At 38.8% G+C, this 21,025-nt stretch overlaps 3 protein-coding genes across 6 annotated transcripts in view; 2 read left to right on the forward strand and 1 right to left on the reverse strand.

Moving 5' to 3' along the window:
• LOC122409791 (lysosomal enzyme receptor protein) overlaps positions 1–21,025 on the reverse strand; it is a 58,047-nt gene that overhangs the window by 32,502 nt on the left and 4,520 nt on the right. For all 4 annotated transcript variants that reach the window (XM_043417598.1, XM_043417599.1, XM_043417597.1 and 1 more), the window contains exon 13: positions 20,887–20,957. In XM_043417598.1, the coding sequence (XP_043273533.1) occupies positions 20,887–20,957 (71 nt within the window). The remainder of the gene's footprint in view (positions 1–20,886; positions 20,958–21,025) is intronic.
• Positions 4,463–8,187, forward strand: LOC122409804 (protein toll-like). The gene is made up of 3 exons (XM_043417625.1): positions 4,463–5,010; positions 5,527–6,132; positions 6,235–8,187. The coding sequence occupies exons 1-3, from the start codon at positions 4,681–4,683 to the stop codon at positions 7,372–7,374; spliced, it is 2,076 nt and encodes a 691-aa protein (XP_043273560.1). The 5' UTR covers positions 4,463–4,680; the 3' UTR covers positions 7,375–8,187.
• LOC122409795 (protein toll-like) lies at positions 16,277–20,957 on the forward strand. The gene is made up of 4 exons (XM_043417605.1): positions 16,277–18,059; positions 18,186–18,486; positions 19,003–19,608; positions 19,711–20,957. Exons 1-4 carry the CDS (start codon positions 16,864–16,866, stop codon positions 20,719–20,721), a joined length of 3,114 nt encoding a protein of 1,037 aa, XP_043273540.1. The 5' UTR covers positions 16,277–16,863; the 3' UTR covers positions 20,722–20,957.

Consider the following 21,025-nt stretch of genomic DNA (forward strand, 5'->3'; position numbering starts at 1 on the left):
TCATGGTTAAATATCGAATCAATATGGATTCTTTTGAAATCGAATCGAGTGTTTGCACTCCGACTTTTAAAGTTTGTGTGGATGACAATAGTATAATGACGATATTGAGAAAAAAAATTCATATTTTTTGTGAAAAAATTTCGAATTTATTGCCATTCTACGAGGCTCCAAATTTAGTACGACATGACGAATTTTGAACCCGGTCAGCAGGGTCAGTACAAGGAATGCATAATCGGAGACTGGATTTGGAGGTTGTTTTGTCCAGTAAACCCATTCAAAACGAAAAACTTATATCGTTTTGTTTTATCTTGCAAAAAAACTTTCTGCTTTGGAATATTTATTAAAATGTAGGCCTTTTAATGGTTCTCTACATTTCACTTCATCTCCAAACTTATTACACACCAATTATTTTCAACTAAATTCCATACTAAGAACGCCATAATTCAGGAAAACATCTCTTTTTTCTTTTTAAGCAGAGTCGTAATTTTTCTTTTAAAAAGTCGTAATGCAATATGAAAATAAACACCCTTCATGAGGAACCAGTAGTCTACCGAGACGAACAACGATAAAAACTGTCGATGTTTATTTTCACGAAATTTGAATTAAACGATGGTACCCTAAAATTTGTCTGCAATTTCTATTGCAGGTATTATGTTAATAATGATCTTGTGCAACAAAAATTGCGCAAAATTATTTTTTTGCAATTTCAAATAATATAAAAAAAAGTTTTTTTTTAAACACGGCAGCGGGTGTCAGTACGTCACGGCATTCGGATTCCGCATTGTTCTCGTATATATATATAGTAGGGTGGCCCTTAATATGGATAAAAAAAAATTGATCGCGCCGCCCCCCAACTTGGATTCAAATATCAATTTTTCTGCATCATTGGAGAAATTTGGATTTTTTAAATCTGGTTTATATGTAAATTTTTTTTTCCTACTTTCCAAAGCTATTGTATATTAGTATTCAATATACAGATCAAATAATAAGGTCTTCCATACTGCACTAACGAAAAAAATTATAGGGTCAAAAGATTTTTCCAAATTTTTAGTGATTTTTAAAAATGTGGTATTTCAGTGAAAAATGCTCGTATCAAGGTCTAAAAAAACGCATTTTGAAGCTTCAAGTTTATAATTTCTAGATCTTATGGTAAAAAAAATGCAGAGCTACATGTTCTGCGCAATTTTGAGAAAAAGTGTGAAAAAAAATTTGCAAATTTTTATGCATTTTTTTTTCATTCCACAAGCGTAGATTTTTTTTCCAACTAAGCCATAGTGTGGACCGGATAGCTAGTTTATTCAGCTTCAATTTGCTTTTTTTAAAACTTCGGTATGACCATTTTTTGCTGAGATGTTGAACTTTGAATCAAGAAGGACCCTTTTGTCTTTGATCGACGATATCTCGGCAACCAATGGTCGCATAGGAAATTCAAGGGCAGTTCTGAAAACTGGAATGAATGTCCTACAAGGTTCCGTTGCGATCTTGAGGACGAATTTTTTCTTTCATCCTTGTCGTGAATTTAAAAAAATAGGAAAAAAAGGTAATTTATGGTTTTTCAGAAAGTCAATAACCAAATTTCAAATAATCATGAAATAACTGATGTTGAGTATGCCATTTACAGCTGAATATACCTCCAAAAACCCTGCGAAGTTACATTTTGATCTAACTAATCGTTTCCTCGTTGCAACCGGTCAAACATTAAAATAAATTTAAGGGTAACGTTTTTTACGTTAAATGAGTCATGATCATGACAAAAATGAAAAATAAAAAATTTCTAAGTTTTTTCCACATTTTTCCTATAAATAAGGTTGAAATATTACAAAAAAAAATTTCCGAAAGTTTTTGATTGAAAATTGATTTTTTTCTTAAGGCTTCCAACATTGAGGTCTTCTGAAAAAAAATAAATTACTTTTTTTCCTGTTTTTTAAATGCACGACAAGGATGAAAGAAAACATTCGTCTTCAAAATTGCAACGGAACCTTGTAGGACATTCATTCCAGTTTTCAGAACTGCCCTTGAATTTCCTGTGCGACCATTGGTTGCCGAGATATCGTCGATCAAAGACAAAAGGGTCCTTCTTGATTCAAAGTTTAACATCTCAGCAAAAAACGGTCCTATCAAAGTTTAAAAAAAAGCCAATTGAAGCTGAATAAACCAGCTATCCGGTCCATACCATTGCTTAGTTGGAAAAAAAAATTCTAAGCTTGTGGAGTTGAAAAAAATAAAAATAAAAATTTGCAAATTTTTTTCTCACAATGTTTCTCAAAATTGCGCAGAACATGTAGCTCTGAATTATTTTCGTCTTAAAATCTTGAAATTATAAACTTGAAGCTTCAAAATGCGTTTTTTTAGACCTCGATACGACCATTTTTCACTGAAATACAACATTTTGAAAAATTACTAAAAATTCGGAAAAATCTTTTGACCCTTTAATTTTTTTCGTTAGTGTAGTATGGAAGACCTTATTATTTGATCTGTATATTGAGTACTAATATACAATAACTTGGAAAAGTAGGAAAAAAAATTGACACATAAACCAGATTTAAAAAATCCAAGTTTCTCCAATCATGCAGAAACATTGATATTTAAATCCAAGTTCATGTTTACAGGCACGTCTTCCTCTTACCGGACATGTAGCTGCGGCTTTGCGTAGATTTTTTTTCTTATCATTTGGAACCGTTTTGGGGGGCGGCGCGATCAATTTTATTTTTACCCATATTAAGGGCCACCCTAATATATAGATATATGCGAACAATGCGGGGTCCAACTGACGGTGACGTACTAGACCCTGCCCGTTTTAGCCGCTAGAGCACGCCACCTCTAAAAACCCTACGACCCATTATAACTTCTCCGTGCACCAAGTAGTGCCATCTGTGGGTCTCGTTGGGAAGTGCAACAAATGAAAAATGTATACTTTGTCCTCTAGAGACTGTCTGTATGTTGATCCTTCGAATTTTCGGTGTTTCGCTATTTCAACCGTTCGACTTTTCGGTGTTTCGCTTTTTCGAAAACATTAATATTTTGTCATTCGTTATTATATATTCGAAATTATAAAATTCACAGTATTGCTGATTGTGGTAATTTATAAATCGAAAGAGTGATAGTCGAATTTTTGGAAAACTGATATTCTAGTCATCGTTCTATGGGTGATTGTTTCGATGTAAACATGGTTCGAACTTTGAAATTTCTACTTATTTATTTTCGACATTTAAAGCTCTAGTCGAATCTATCCGTCTCCATATTATCATTCGAAGTTTATAAATTCGAGATTTTAGCTCTTCGAAATTTAGTAATTCTAACATTTGATCCCCACCCGAGTGACTCATAACGGACTTACAAGTGGGAAACGGTTTGAATAACAAGGAATAATATCAAAACGACAGAAAAATGAGTTGGATATGGTGGTGCCTGGTAGCTTATTCAGCTGCTACGTTCGTTGGAAGTTTCGAGTGTCCTAAAGGTGACGGATGCAGTGACTGTCGATTTGGTTACGAGGAGGAGGTTTACACGGTGAACTGTGCCACAACGTCGATTGGCGTTGTTCAAGTGCAAATTCTACCAGAAAGTTACATCAGATTATCGTGCAGGAATTTGGCAAATTGGGCCAAGTTTCATCTCGGCTCTGAACATCCGGTTCGAGGAGTAAAATCCTTGTCTTTTGACAGTTGTAATTTACCGGAGGCAAATCGATTAGGATCCCTCACGAAACAACTGCTCGTTGACGAGATCGAGAGCCTGGAATTTCGGTCAGTCAATAATCTCAGATGGGGCATCACCGCAGATACTTTTCGGGGTTTGAGCACTCTCGAAGAGCTAGCTCTCACGGCTTTTGACTTGAGTATCATTCCTGAAAATCTCTTCGAACATCTTCCCCGCTTGAAAATGCTCAATTTGCAGAACTCGAATTTGCATTATTTGCCAAATAAATTGTTCGCTTCGTCGAATGGTCTTGAAGCCATCGAACTGAGCAGCAACCAATTGACCCAAGTGAACTCTACCGCATTCGAAAACCTTCCCCATCTTCGTTTGCTCAACCTATGGAACAATAAAATCAACGATATAGCAGAAAGTACTTTTGACAAACTTGTCGCCCTAGAAGCAATCGGTTTACAACGCAACATGCTCGCAACTTTACCGAGAGGAATTTTCAGCCGTGCTCGGAATCTCAAGACCATTAATCTCTCCCAAAATAATTTCACCTCAGATTCGCTGCCTGCTGATTTACTTACGAACTGCGACAATCTCCGGATCCTCGTGCTCATGGATAATCGAAGAAATATGACCACACTGCCTGAACGATTTTGCGCCGACTTGACGAATCTCAGTATCGTCAAACTGAGAAAAATCGGCTTGACAAAATTGTCTGGAGACATTTTTCACGGCGCGACGAATCTAAGAACTGTCAGCCTCGAAAGAAATTATCTGCTGACCCTCCCAGTTGACATTTTCCGAGATAATCACCAGATTTTAAATCTCGATCTGAGTTTCAACGAAATTGCCTTTTTACCGGATCGTATCTTTTCCAATTTACGAAATACCATCAAGCTGGATCTCTCCAGGAATCACATTGAGGCTATTTCCGAGTAAGATATCAAGCTCATTCCTTTCTCCGTTTTTTTATCCATCATTTTTGCTCTTCGATTTTCCTGCTTTGATGCATACTACAAATGTCCTCATTCAATGGATGTGTCTGCATTTATTTCGTCCAGGAATCTCTTCACGGGATTAACGTCATTGCGGGAATTGAATATGGCAAGAAACAAAATGATCGAAATTCACGATCAAGCTTTTGTCTCACTGGTGAATCTCCGCATCGCTGAATTTTCATTCAACGCGTTGGCACTGCGCTCTTCCGAAACAACGATCCACTCGCCGTTTCACTACGCCGAGAAACTTGAAGAACTTCACTTGGATCATAACAACGTTTCCAACATTTTTGCAGACTGGATGTTCTCGATGAACTCAATGAGAGTTTTGAATCTCGCCTACAACAATCTGCAATACTTGATGGTATATAATTCATTCATTTTTTTCTTATTCAACTTATACCACTCTAAGATGCACGATCGGTGGTTGTACCAGCGGTACTGAAAATCAATGTTTTTCAACACCGTTTTTCCTCCAAGTCACATGAACAATATTATTATAAGAAAAAGTCGAATACCGCAGACCTTTTCGATTGGTTATACGAATTTAACGAAAAATTTCATTCCAATTGAGAACGATAAAAAAATATTGAAATTGTAGTCACACCGTGGACATTTAGCACTGTTCTTGGCAATGGGACTCGAAGGGTAGAGGGCGATAAAAAATGAATTTTTTTACATTTCGGAATTTACGAAGGTATCCAGAATGTTATTTGAAAAAGTGAATAGAATGTGGGAAAAGTTTTCTCGGCTTGTTTTTTTTTTTTTTTTTTTATATCGACTGTACGTTGAACAAAAATTGAAAGATAATGAAACTCGAATTTTTTTTATAAAACTTGATCGCTTTGATTGAAAATTTGGTTCGTATTGATTTTTTTAGCACGAGGATTTGCAGTTCTTGTCGGAAAATTTGTACGTCGATCTTACGAACAATAATATAAGTCACGTGTATTTGGATGGAGTTGAGTCCTGGGCGGCAGAGCGAACTTATTCACGAAACTTGATAATCTCGATAGAAAAGAATCCGATTGAATGCGATTGCGAGCTTTACAGTTTGCTTCGTTATCTTGAGGGGCGACTCAACAGTAATGTAAAAAAGGCGTTCATACTTGAAATTGGTCACACGAAATGCGAGGCACCGAATGAATTGAAGGGAACAATAATTATGAACTTGCGGTCGAAGACTTTCAAGTGCGAAACAAATCAAATTTCAAAACTCAAGAATTCTTGTCCCGATCAATGTGGATGTTACGTGAGACCGGAAAACAAAGCTTGTTTAGTCAATTGTGTCAACGAGGGATTTATCGAAACTCTGAAAAAGGTAGAGTGTCCGGTCGATCATTCGATCGAATTGAATTTCAGCGGTAATTCGTTGAGCAGTATGCCTAATGTCAACTGGCCAGGTTACGAGAGGATCTCCGTACTGGATCTCGATCATAACAATATTTCGAGTATTTCCATTGAGATGCTTCCACCAAATCTCAAGGTATGAAAACTCTCGTTACGAATTTTTTTTTTTTTTTTTTTTTTATAGCTTCGCAATGGTTACGAAAAGCCGGATGGTATAGAAAATTTCGATTGTTTTCAGGTACTAAAATTGAGTAACAACGCTCTGGCAAGATTGGATGGAGCGGTTATCGATTATTTGGAAAATTCAACGCAATTAACGAGACTCTCTCTGGATTCGAATCCGTGGAAGTGTGACTGCGACGCGCGTCGATTTCTCAATTTCATACAAAAGAAGAGCCTCGAAATTCCCGAACTCATGAAGATCACTTGTTCCGGTAGAGAATCACTTCCGATTCACCAAATGACCCCGGACGAGCTCTGTCCCACGAACAACATGTGGATCATCATCGGTTGTTCCCTAATTGCTCTTCTCGGTTTAATCCTCGGGACTCTAGCCGCTGTGTACTATCGTTATCAGATGGAAATCAAAGTTTGGCTTTACGCGAAAAATTTGTGTCTCTGGTTCGTGACGGAGAACGAGCTCGACAGAGACAAACTCTTCGACGCGTTCATCAGTTATTCTCACAAAGACGAGGACTTCGTCGTTAATGATCTGATACCGAAACTCGAGGCGGAGCCAAGGCCATTCAAGCTGTGCGTACACTTCCGAGATTGGCTGGCCGGCGAATGGATACCGAAGCAGATCGCACGCTCGGTCGAAGAATCACGACGCACGATCGTCGTGCTGTCGCCAAATTTTTTGGAAAGCGTCTGGGGCCGCATGGAATTCCGGGCTGCTCACAGCCAAGCTCTCAGCGAAGGGAGAGCGCGAGTGATCGTTATTTTGTACGGTGACATTGGTCCAACGGAGGAACTCGATCCTGAGCTCAACGCATATTTGAGCATGAATACATACGTTAAGTGGGGCGATCCGTGGTTTTGGCAGAAGCTCGAATACGCGATGCCACATCCGCCCGGAATAAAGAAGCGTAAATCACGTAAAAGCATTTTTGAAAGTACGCAGCCTCCTCGCATCGCAATGCCAAGCGACAAATCCGAATTAATAAACTCATCGGGGACTCCCTCCACACCGCCTATTTCAACCACACCACCCGCTGATTCTGTCAAAATTTTCATAGTCAACGGTGTCACGGACAACGAATATGAAAAGCCAGCGATCAACAACATCGATCGAAATGCCTTACCTCCAGCTATCACTGATTTAAATCCTAATAAAAGTAACAGTGTCTTCAACAAAATTCAGTGCACGACCGTTTGACGCGATACTTTCTGACTCGAAAAATATTAAATCGTATCTTTCTCACCGAAGTTGACGAACATTTGAGAATTCCTAGAGCTGAAAGAAAAAAAAAACAAAAAATGGGACGCGACACGTTCGCGGGAAAAAGAGCATTTTCCATTCTACGCGCTATGCCAGTAAATATTTTTCACAAATTAACAGTGTACTCGGACGAGTTACTTGAAATAGAACTTGAATGAAAATCGACGAGAGACGTTACTCCCGGTAGAGAACAAACTTCGGAAGAAGATTATTCGGACGAGCCCCTTCTGGGCCTTGCGACTGCCATTGTTCTCTCAATTTCAATTGACCGTTAGAACCTTGATCAACTTGACGCGATCCGTTTTGAAAAGGATCCACCGTGCTACCGTTTTATGAACTTCGCACCAAATGACTGAAAAATATCGATACGCGATGTTTCATTTGCATTTGATACTCATTTTTTCCTCATCATTTTAATTTATTACGGACACTAATATAATGTCATCAGTAACAAAAAAACAAACATCATTCTTCCGGCAACTGATTGCCGAATTTAGACGTTATAAAAATACATACTGAAATTGTAAAAATTTCGATATTTTTGACCATTCAAAAATTCAGGTGAATTTCGTATGTGGCTGAAAGATTTTTTTCGAAATTGTCCTATTTTTGACAACATGATCCGTAATTTCTGTAAGACTGAGCATAATTATAGTTCACCACGTTACCGTCATAAATTGTAATTAAAATTGTATATATAGATATAATTTTGTAAGCGTACAAAATAATAAATATTCGAATAGTTGTTAATTTTTTTTTTTTTTTAAATGTACTGGCAAACATTTTTTATGTGTCGTCAGTGGTCTACAATAATGGGGGAGGTTCCAGAGAACACATTTTCCAATTTTGGACGTTCTCGATCTTATATTTTTTTGAAATTTTTTTTTTAATCGGCGAGTTTGAGAAATTCAAGTTTCCCATTGCTCAAAACCATCGAGCAATGATTCCGCGGAGTAAATAGTTTCGATGTGTGAAGGACGAAGCGCGCTCCGGTGAAAATTGAGATTAAATGAAAGCTTCTCTTTATCTCTTTTATATTTATGATTTCAAGTACTCATTTTATGAATATGATGTGAAATTATATTTAACTCGGTCACTGTTAACTTTTAAATATTCGTTTTCCACAAAGCGCAGTTTTTTAATGCTTCAGAACAAATGTTCCCGAAACTGATAATCTTTTCACAAGGATGCAACTAAATTTGTATTACTGAAAAAACCCCAAATACATTCCTCTAAGCGAATTTCAATTTTGGACAAGTGGCTCGATATTACGCGACATTTTAAACAAGTCCGGAAGGGAACTTCTGGATTTGTTTAATCACAAAATATTTACTGAACAGTTATGTTCCCTAAAATTGTTCCCTGAAAGTACAGAACGTTTTTTCCGTCCGACAACAAATGTAAGAATTCAACACCGCCAATAATCGCTTCATTTCTAAGAAAAGGTTGTACGATTTTGGGAAGTTATTAACGATTCGAAGGGTGGTGGAATTTCCAAGGTTCATATAGCACGCGATTAACACGAAGAAATTCGTTGGGTTGTTCTCAAAGGGCTTAGATACGATCGTCGAGCGACAATAAAACCATCGTTCCAATCTTGCCAATCCAGTCTTAAGGATATTTGGTACAGGCTTACAATGTTGCCATGCTAAACCATGCTAAAAATATAAAAAATTTCAAAATGATCAGAATTTTATAAAATTTGGTGAACATATTCTTTAGTGCCAAATTTGAGAATACAAATTTTTTAAGATTTTTCTTCTGTACAGTTATCGAGTAATTGATCATTAAAGTTCACGTGTATAAGCATAGCGTTTCATTCCGGGTATAAGAAATCTGCTTTAATGCGTAATTACTCGATAACTGAGCAGAAGAAAATTTTGAAAAAAATTGTGTTTTCGCACTTGATGTTGAAGAACATTATCACCAAATTTGATCAATTTGTAATTATTTAGACTTTTGTACCATACATCGTTAAGGACTGCAATGAAAATATGATATTCTAGACATTTGCAATACTATAACGACGATAAATGTATTTAAAAAAATCTTCAAGATGATTAATTTTTGCTGAAAAAATAACAACAATCTTATTATTTGACTCACGATTAAGCATGAAATCGAATGCGATGGTCGTTGAAAAAAAACCTCAGAAATTTGAGTGTACATAAAAACGATGAAAAGACGACAATAGACGACAACAGAGTATTGCGAGATGGCGCGTGAAGACTGGAAGGAGTATTTCGTATCACGAGTGAAAATGTGGTCAGACGAGGACAATAGACTGATTTGATACTGGGTTTGTGGGGCAAAACCCAAGTGCTCCAGCCCGAGGGATTATCCCCGACCTGTACCTGCTGCTTAGTCGCCTTGTAATATTAATGTAACCAAGAAAAAAAAGGCTCGACAGCTCTATTGCCTCGTTCGTCGACCAATCGCCAGTGTTGATGCTCCCTACTGCTACTGATTACTCGCTCAACCTTTGGAGGAAAATAATAGCGGAAAGCAAACTCGTCGGTTACTTCGGTCGGAGTGACCGATCGGTGCATTTGGAATTTAAAATTGAAAATTGAATTTTTGTACGAAGTCGGAAAATTTTATCAAGATTTAGAAGTTGAGTGACTCATAACGGACTTACAAGTGGGAAACGGTTTGAATAACAAGGAATAATATCAAAACGACAGAAAAATGAGTTGGATATGGTGGTGCCTGGTAGCTTATTCAGCTGCTACGTTCGTTGGAAGTTTCGAGTGTCCTAAAGGTGACGGATGCAGTGACTGTCGATTTGGTTACGAGGAGGAGGTTTACACGGTGAACTGTGCCACAACGTCGATTGGCGTTGTTCAAGTGCAAATTCTACCAGAAAGTTACATCAGATTATCGTGCAGGAATTTGGCAAATTGGGCCAAGTTTCATCTCGGCTCTGAACATCCGGTTCGAGGAGTAAAATCCTTGTCTTTTGACAGTTGTAATTTACCGGAGGCAAATCGATTAGGATCCCTCACGAAACAACTGCTCGTTGACGAGATCGAGAGCCTGGAATTTCGGTCAGTCAATAATCTCAGATGGGGCATCACCGCAGATACTTTTCGGGGTTTGAGCACTCTCGAAGAGCTAGCTCTCACGGCTTTTGACTTGAGTATCATTCCTGAAAATCTCTTCGAACATCTTCCCCGCTTGAAAATGCTCAATTTGCAGAACTCGAATTTGCATTATTTGCCAAATAAATTGTTCGCTTCGTCGAATGGTCTTGAAGCCATCGAACTGAGCAGCAACCAATTGACCCAAGTGAACTCTACCGCATTCGAAAACCTTCCCCATCTTCGTTTGCTCAACCTATGGAACAATAAAATCAACGATATAGCAGAAAGTACTTTTGACAAACTTGTCGCCCTAGAAGCAATCGGTTTACAACGCAACATGCTCGCAACTTTACCGAGAGGAATTTTCAGCCGTGCTCGGAATCTCAAGACCATTAATCTCTCCCAAAATAATTTCACCTCAGATTCGCTGCCTGCTGATTTACTTACGAACTGCGACAATCTCCGGATCCTCGTGCTCATGGATAATCGAAGAAATATGACCACACTGCCTGAACGATTTTGCGCCGACTTGACGAATCTCAGTATCGTCAAACTGAGAAAAATCGGCTTGACAAAATTGTCTGGAGACATTTTTCACGGCGCGACGAATCTAAGAACTGTCAGCCTCGAAAGAAATTATCTGCTGACCCTCCCAGTTGACATTTTCCGAGATAATCACCAGATTTTAAATCTCGATCTGAGTTTCAACGAAATTGCCTTTTTACCGGATCGTATCTTTTCCAATTTACGAAATACCATCAAGCTGGATCTCTCCAGGAATCACATTGAGGCTATTTCCGAGTAAGATATCAAGCTCATTCCTTTCTCCGTTTTTTTATCCATCATTTTTGCTCTTCGATTTTCCTGCTTTGATGCATACTACAAATGTCCTCATTCAATGGATGTGTCTGCATTTATTTCGTCCAGGAATCTCTTCACGGGATTAACGTCATTGCGGGAATTGAATATGGCAAGAAACAAAATGATCGAAATTCACGATCAAGCTTTTGTCTCACTGGTGAATCTCCGCATCGCTGAATTTTCATTCAACGCGTTGGCACTGCGCTCTTCCGAAACAACGATCCACTCGCCGTTTCACTACGCCGAGAAACTTGAAGAACTTCACTTGGATCATAACAACGTTTCCAACATTTTTGCAGACTGGATGTTCTCGATGAACTCAATGAGAGTTTTGAATCTCGCCTACAACAATCTGCAATACTTGATGGTATATAATTCATTCATTTTTTTCTTATTCAACTTATACCACTCTAAGATGCACGATCGGTGGTTGTACCAGCGGTACTGAAAATCAATGTTTTTCAACACCGTTTTTCCTCCAAGTCACATGAACAATATTATTATAAGAAAAAGTCGAATACCGCAGACCTTTTCGATTGGTTATACGAATTTAACGAAAAATTTCATTCCAATTGAGAACGATAAAAAAATATTGAAATTGTAGTCACACCGTGGACATTTAGCACTGTTCTTGGCAATGGGACTCGAAGGGTAGAGGGCGATAAAAAATGAATTTTTTTACATTTCGGAATTTACGAAGGTATCCAGAATGTTATTTGAAAAAGTGAATAGAATGTGGGAAAAGTTTTCTCGGCTTGTTTTTTTTTTTTTTTTTTTATATCGACTGTACGTTGAACAAAAATTGAAAGATAATGAAACTCGAATTTTTTTTATAAAACTTGATCGCTTTGATTGAAAATTTGGTTCGTATTGATTTTTTTAGCACGAGGATTTGCAGTTCTTGTCGGAAAATTTGTACGTCGATCTTACGAACAATAATATAAGTCACGTGTATTTGGATGGAGTTGAGTCCTGGGCGGCAGAGCGAACTTATTCACGAAACTTGATAATCTCGATAGAAAAGAATCCGATTGAATGCGATTGCGAGCTTTACAGTTTGCTTCGTTATCTTGAGGGGCGACTCAACAGTAATGTAAAAAAGGCGTTCATACTTGAAATTGGTCACACGAAATGCGAGGCACCGAATGAATTGAAGGGAACAATAATTATGAACTTGCGGTCGAAGACTTTCAAGTGCGAAACAAATCAAATTTCAAAACTCAAGAATTCTTGTCCCGATCAATGTGGATGTTACGTGAGACCGGAAAACAAAGCTTGTTTAGTCAATTGTGTCAACGAGGGATTTATCGAAACTCTGAAAAAGGTAGAGTGTCCGGTCGATCATTCGATCGAATTGAATTTCAGCGGTAATTCGTTGAGCAGTATGCCTAATGTCAACTGGCCAGGTTACGAGAGGATCTCCGTACTGGATCTCGATCATAACAATATTTCGAGTATTTCCATTGAGATGCTTCCACCAAATCTCAAGGTATGAAAACTCTCGTTACGAATTTTTTTTTTTTTTTTTTTTTTATAGCTTCGCAATGGTTACGAAAAGCCGGATGGTATAGAAAATTTCGATTGTTTTCAGGTACTAAAATTGAGTAACAACGCTCTGGCAAGATTGGATGGAGCGGTTATCGATTATTTGGAAAATTCAACGCAATTAACGAGACTCTCTCTGGATTCGAATCCGTGGAAGTGTGACTGCGACGCGCGTCGATTTCTCAATTTCATACAAAAGAAGAGCCTCGAAATTCCCGAACTCATGAAGATCACTTGTTCCGGTAGAGAATCACTTCCGATTCACCAAATGACCCCGGACGAGCTCTGTCCCACGAACAACATGTGGATCATCATCGGTTGTTCCCTAATTGCTCTTCTCGGTTTAATCCTCGGGACTCTAGCCGCTGTGTACTATCGTTATCAGATGGAAATCAAAGTTTGGCTTTACGCGAAAAATTTGTGTCTCTGGTTCGTGACGGAGAACGAGCTCGACAGAGACAAACTCTTCGACGCGTTCATCAGTTATTCTCACAAAGACGAGGACTTCGTCGTTAATGATCTGATACCGAAACTCGAGGCGGAGCCAAGGCCATTCAAGCTGTGCGTACACTTCCGAGATTGGCTGGCCGGCGAATGGATACCGAAGCAGATCGCACGCTCGGTCGAAGAATCACGACGCACGATCGTCGTGCTGTCGCCAAATTTTTTGGAAAGCGTCTGGGGCCGCATGGAATTCCGGGCTGCTCACAGCCAAGCTCTCAGCGAAGGGAGAGCGCGAGTGATCGTTATTTTGTACGGTGACATTGGTCCAACGGAGGAACTCGATCCTGAGCTCAACGCATATTTGAGCATGAATACATACGTTAAGTGGGGCGATCCGTGGTTTTGGCAGAAGCTCGAATACGCGATGCCACATCCGCCCGGAATAAAGAAGCGTAAATCACGTAAAAGCATTTTTGAAAGTACGCAGCCTCCTCGCATCGCAATGCCAAGCGACAAATCCGAATTAATAAACTCATCGGGGACTCCCTCCACACCGCCTATTTCAACCACACCACCCGCTGATTCTGTCAAAATTTTCATAGTCAACGGTGTCACGGACAACGAATATGAAAAGCCAGCGATCAACAACATCGATCGAAATGCCTTACCTCCAGCTATCACTGATTTAAATCCTAATAAAAGTAACAGTGTCTTCAACAAAATTCAGTGCACGACCGTTTGACGCGATACTTTCTGACTCGAAAAATATTAAATCGTATCTTTCTCACCGAAGTTGACGAACATTTGAGAATTCCTAGAGCTGAAAGAAAAAAAAAACAAAAAATGGGACGCGACACGTTCGCGGGAAAAAGAGCATTTTCCATTCTACGCGCTATGCCAGTAAATATTTTTCACAAATTAACAGTGTACTCGGACGAGTTACTTGAAATAGAACTTGAATGAAAATCGACGAGAGACGTTACTCCCGGTAGAGAACAAACTTCGGAAGAAGATTATTCGGACGAGCCCCTTCTGGGCCTTGCGACTGCCATTGTTCTCTCAATTTCAATTGACCGTTAGAACCTTGATCAACTTGACGCGATCCGTTTTGAAAAGGATCCACCGTGCTACCGTTTTATGAACTTCGCACCAAATGACTGAAAAATATCGATACGCGATGTTTCATTTGCATTTGATACTCATTTTTTCCTCATCATTTTAATTTATTACGGACACTAATATAATGTCATCAGTAACAAAAAAACAAACATCATTCTTCCGGCAACTGATTGCCGAATTTAGACGTTATAAAAATACATACTGAAATTGTAAAAATTTCGATATTTTTGACCATTCAAAAATTCAGGTGAATTTCGTATGTGGCTGAAAGATTTTTTTCGAAATTGTCCTATTTTTGACAACATGATCCGTAATTTCTGTAAGACTGAGCATAATTATAGTTCACCACGTTACCGTCATAAATTGTAATTAAAATTGTATATATAGATATAATTTTGTAAGCGTACAAAATAATAAATATTCGAATAGTTGTTAATTTTTTTTTTTTTTTAAATGTACTGGCAAACATTTTTTATGTGTCGTCAGTGGTCTACAATAATGGGGGAGGTTCCAGAGAACACATTTTCCAATTTTGGACGTTCTCGATCTTATATTTTTTTGAAATTTTTTTTTTAATCGGCGAGTTTGAGAAATTCAAGTTTCCCATTGCTCAAAACCATCGAGCAATGATTCCGCGGAGTAAATAGTTTCGATGTGTGAAGGACGAAGCGCGCTCCGGTGAAAATTGAGATTAAATGAAAGCTTCTCTTTATCTCTTTTATATTTATGATTTCAAGTACTCATTTTATGAATATGATGTGAAATTATATTTAACTCGGTCACTGTTAACTTTTAAATATTCGTTTTCCACAAAGCGCAGTTTTTTAATGCTTCAGAACAAATGTTCCCGAAACTGATAATCTTTTCACAAGGATGCAACTAAATTTGTATTACTGAAAAAACCCCAAATACATTCCTCTAAGCGAATTTCAATTTTGGACAAGTGGCTCGATATTACGCGACATTTTAAACAAGTCCGGAAGGGAACTTCTGGATTTGTTTAATCACAAAATATTTACTGAACAGTTATGTTCCCTAAAATTGTTCCCTGAAAGTACAGAACGTTTTTTCCGTCCGACAACAAATGTAAGAATTCAACACCGCCAATAATCGCTTCATTTCTAAGAAAAGGTTGTACGATTTTGGGAAGTTATTAACGATTCGAAGGGTGGTGGAATTTCCAAGGTTCATATAGCACGCGATTAACACGAAGAAATTCGTTGGGTTGTTCTCAAAGGGCTTAGATACGATCGTCGAGCGACAATAAAACCATCGTTCCAATCTTGCCAATCCAGTCTTAAGGATATTTGGTACAGGCTTACAATGTTGCCATGCTAAACCATGCTAAAAATATAAAAAATTTCAAAATGATCAGAATTTTATAAAATTTGGTGAACATATTCTTTAGTGCCAAATTTGAGAATACAAATTTTTTAAGATTTTTCTTCTGTACAGTTATCGAGTAATTGATCATTAAAGTTCACGTGTATAAGCATAGCGTTTCATTCCGGGTATAAGAAATCTGCTTTAATGCGTAATTACTCGATAACTGAGCAGAAGAAAATTTTGAAAAAAATTGTGTTTTCGCACTTGATGTTGAAGAACATTATCACCAAATTTGATCAATTTGTAATTATTTAGACTTTTGTACCATACATCGTTAAGGACTGCAATGAAAATATGATATTCTAGACATTTGCAATACTATAACGACGATAAATGTATTTAAAAAAATCTTCAAGATGATTAATTTTTGCTGAAAAAATAACAACAATCTTATTATTTGACTCACGATTAAGCATGAAATCGAATGCGATGGTCGTTGAAAAAAAACCTCAGAAATTTGAGTGTACATAAAAACGATGAAAAGACGACAATAGACGACAACAGAGTATTGCGAGATGGCGCGTGAAGACTGGAAGGAGTATTTCGTATCACGAGTGAAAATGTGGTCAGACGAGGACAATAGACTGATTTGATACTGGGTTTGTGGGGCAAAACCCAAGTGCTCCAGCCCGAGGGATTATCCCCGACCTGTACCTGCTGCTTAGTCGCCTTGTAATATTAATGTAACCAAGAAAAAAAAGGCTCGACAGCTCTATTGCCTCGTTCGTCGACCAATCGCCAGTGTTGATGCTCCCTACTGCTACTGATTACTCGCTCAACCTTTGGAGGAAAATAATAGCGGAAAGCAAACTCGTCGGTTACTTCGGTCGGAGTGACCGATCGGTGCATTTGGAATTTAAAATTGAAAATTGAATTTTTGTACGAAGTCGGAAAATTTTATCAAGATTTAGAAGTTGAGTGACTCATAACGGACTTACAAGTGGGAAACGGTTTGAATAACAAGGAATAATATCAAAACGACAGAAAAATGAGTTGGATATGGTGGTGCCTGGTAGCTTATTCAGCTGCTACGTTCGTTGGAAGTTTCGAGTGTCCTAAAGGTGACGGATGCAGTGACTGTCGATTTGGTTACGAGGAGGAGGTTTACACGGTGAACTGTGCCACAACGTCGATTGGCGTTGTTCAAGTGCAAATTCTACCAGAAAGTTACATCAGATTATCGTGCAGGAATTTGGCAAATTGGGCCAAGTTTCATCTCGGCTCTGAACATCCGGTTCGAGGAGTAAAATCCTTGTCTTTTGACAGTTGTAATTTACCGGAGGCAAATCGATTAGGATCCCTCACGAAACAACTGCTCGTTGACGAGATCGAGAGCCTGGAATTTCGGTCAGTCAATAATCTCAGATGGGGCATCACCGCAGATACTTTTCGGGGTTTGAGCACTCTCGAAGAGCTAGCTCTCACGGCTTTTGACTTGAGTATCATTCCTGAAAATCTCTTCGAACATCTTCCCCGCTTGAAAATGCTCAATTTGCAGAACTCGAATTTGCATTATTTGCCAAATAAATTGTTCGCTTCGTCGAATGGTCTTGAAGCCATCGAACTGAGCAGCAACCAATTGACCCAAGTGAACTCTACCGCATTCGAAAACCTTCCCCATCTTCGTTTGCTCAACCTATGGAACAATAAAATCAACGATATAGCAGAAAGTACTTTTGACAAACTTGTCGCCCTAGAAGCAATCGGTTTACAACGCAACATGCTCGCAACTTTACCGAGAGGAATTTTCAGCCGTGCTCGGAATCTCAAGACCATTAATCTCTCCCAAAATAATTTCACCTCAGATTCGCTGCCTGCTGATTTACTTACGAACTGCGACAATCTCCGGATCCTCGTGCTCATGGATAATCGAAGAAATATGACCACACTGCCTGAACGATTTTGCGCCGACTTGACGAATCTCAGTATCGTCAAACTGAGAAAAATCGGCTTGACAAAATTGTCTGGAGACATTTTTCACGGCGCGACGAATCTAAGAACTGTCAGCCTCGAAAGAAATTATCTGCTGACCCTCCCAGTTGACATTTTCCGAGATAATCACCAGATTTTAAATCTCGATCTGAGTTTCAACGAAATTGCCTTTTTACCGGATCGTATCTTTTCCAATTTACGAAATACCATCAAGCTGGATCTCTCCAGGAATCACATTGAGGCTATTTCCGAGTAAGATATCAAGCTCATTCCTTTCTCCGTTTTTTTATCCATCATTTTTGCTCTTCGATTTTCCTGCTTTGATGCATACTACAAATGTCCTCATTCAATGGATGTGTCTGCATTTATTTCGTCCAGGAATCTCTTCACGGGATTAACGTCATTGCGGGAATTGAATATGGCAAGAAACAAAATGATCGAAATTCACGATCAAGCTTTTGTCTCACTGGTGAATCTCCGCATCGCTGAATTTTCATTCAACGCGTTGGCACTGCGCTCTTCCGAAACAACGATCCACTCGCCGTTTCACTACGCCGAGAAACTTGAAGAACTTCACTTGGATCATAACAACGTTTCCAACATTTTTGCAGACTGGATGTTCTCGATGAACTCAATGAGAGTTTTGAATCTCGCCTACAACAATCTGCAATACTTGATGGTATATAATTCATTCATTTTTTTCTTATTCAACTTATACCACTCTAAGATGCACGATCGGTGGTTGTACCAGCGGTACTGAAAATCAATGTTTTTCAACACCGTTTTTCCTCCAAGTCACATGAACAATATTATTATAAGAAAAAGTCGAATACCGCAGACCTTTTCGATTGGTTATACGAATTTAACGAAAAATTTCATTCCAATTGAGAACGATAAAAAAATATTGAAATTGTAGTCACACCGTGGACATTTAGCACTGTTCTTGGCAATGGGACTCGAAGGGTAGAGGGCGATAAAAAATGAATTTTTTTACATTTCGGAATTTACGAAGGTATCCAGAATGTTATTTGAAAAAGTGAATAGAATGTGGGAAAAGTTTTCTCGGCTTGTTTTTTTTTTTTTTTTTTTATATCGACTGTACGTTGAACAAAAATTGAAAGATAATGAAACTCGAATTTTTTTTATAAAACTTGATCGCTTTGATTGAAAATTTGGTTCGTATTGATTTTTTTAGCACGAGGATTTGCAGTTCTTGTCGGAAAATTTGTACGTCGATCTTACGAACAATAATATAAGTCACGTGTATTTGGATGGAGTTGAGTCCTGGGCGGCAGAGCGAACTTATTCACGAAACTTGATAATCTCGATAGAAAAGAATCCGATTGAATGCGATTGCGAGCTTTACAGTTTGCTTCGTTATCTTGAGGGGCGACTCAACAGTAATGTAAAAAAGGCGTTCATACTTGAAATTGGTCACACGAAATGCGAGGCACCGAATGAATTGAAGGGAACAATAATTATGAACTTGCGGTCGAAGACTTTCAAGTGCGAAACAAATCAAATTTCAAAACTCAAGAATTCTTGTCCCGATCAATGTGGATGTTACGTGAGACCGGAAAACAAAGCTTGTTTAGTCAATTGTGTCAACGAGGGATTTATCGAAACTCTGAAAAAGGTAGAGTGTCCGGTCGATCATTCGATCGAATTGAATTTCAGCGGTAATTCGTTGAGCAGTATGCCTAATGTCAACTGGCCAGGTTACGAGAGGATCTCCGTACTGGATCTCGATCATAACAATATTTCGAGTATTTCCATTGAGATGCTTCCACCAAATCTCAAGGTATGAAAACTCTCGTTACGAATTTTTTTTTTTTTTTTTTTTTTATAGCTTCGCAATGGTTACGAAAAGCCGGATGGTATAGAAAATTTCGATTGTTTTCAGGTACTAAAATTGAGTAACAACGCTCTGGCAAGATTGGATGGAGCGGTTATCGATTATTTGGAAAATTCAACGCAATTAACGAGACTCTCTCTGGATTCGAATCCGTGGAAGTGTGACTGCGACGCGCGTCGATTTCTCAATTTCATACAAAAGAAGAGCCTCGAAATTCCCGAACTCATGAAGATCACTTGTTCCGGTAGAGAATCACTTCCGATTCACCAAATGACCCCGGACGAGCTCTGTCCCACGAACAACATGTGGATCATCATCGGTTGTTCCCTAATTGCTCTTCTCGGTTTAATCCTCGGGACTCTAGCCGCTGTGTACTATCGTTATCAGATGGAAATCAAAGTTTGGCTTTACGCGAAAAATTTGTGTCTCTGGTTCGTGACGGAGAACGAGCTCGACAGAGACAAACTCTTCGACGCGTTCATCAGTTATTCTCACAAAGACGAGGACTTCGTCGTTAATGATCTGATACCGAAACTCGAGGCGGAGCCAAGGCCATTCAAGCTGTGCGTACACTTCCGAGATTGGCTGGCCGGCGAATGGATACCGAAGCAGATCGCACGCTCGGTCGAAGAATCACGACGCACGATCGTCGTGCTGTCGCCAAATTTTTTGGAAAGCGTCTGGGGCCGCATGGAATTCCGGGCTGCTCACAGCCAAGCTCTCAGCGAAGGGAGAGCGCGAGTGATCGTTATTTTGTACGGTGACATTGGTCCAACGGAGGAACTCGATCCTGAGCTCAACGCATATTTGAGCATGAATACATACGTTAAGTGGGGCGATCCGTGGTTCTGGCAAAAACTCAAATATGCAATGCCACATTCGAGTGAATTTACGACCATGAAACAATCGCGACGTCACAATTTATTCTTTCAAACGATGCAACCTCTTCGCATCGAACGCTCGAACGACAAATCCGATTTGATTGAAGCATCGTCTCTCGTCCCCACTAAATCTATTAACATGCACGATGACCTGTCTTGCAACAAATCTCAAAAATAGATATAATGGACTGCTTCATCTCAATACGAAGAAATCAATGAAAATCGATTTTTCTCTGTGGCTTTTTGGGTAGAAACGACTACTACCCAACTTTTGACGTGAACGTTTTCTAAATTAGATTTTGTATAGTAGCGGAAGTACAAGAAGAGAAAAGGTTCAACTTACCCCAATAATCCTCGGTTCTCCAACTCCCGCAGTTTCGTCACAAATGAAATACACTTCCGACGAGTATCGACCTATAAATTTTGTCCTTCGTTATTCCCTGTTTCCTCAAAACTTCGACCAAACGGCAAATGAAAACTCA

Source organism: Venturia canescens, chromosome 4 (assembly GCF_019457755.1).
Source record: "Venturia canescens isolate UGA chromosome 4, ASM1945775v1, whole genome shotgun sequence".
Taxonomy (NCBI): Eukaryota; Metazoa; Arthropoda; class Insecta; order Hymenoptera; family Ichneumonidae; genus Venturia; species Venturia canescens.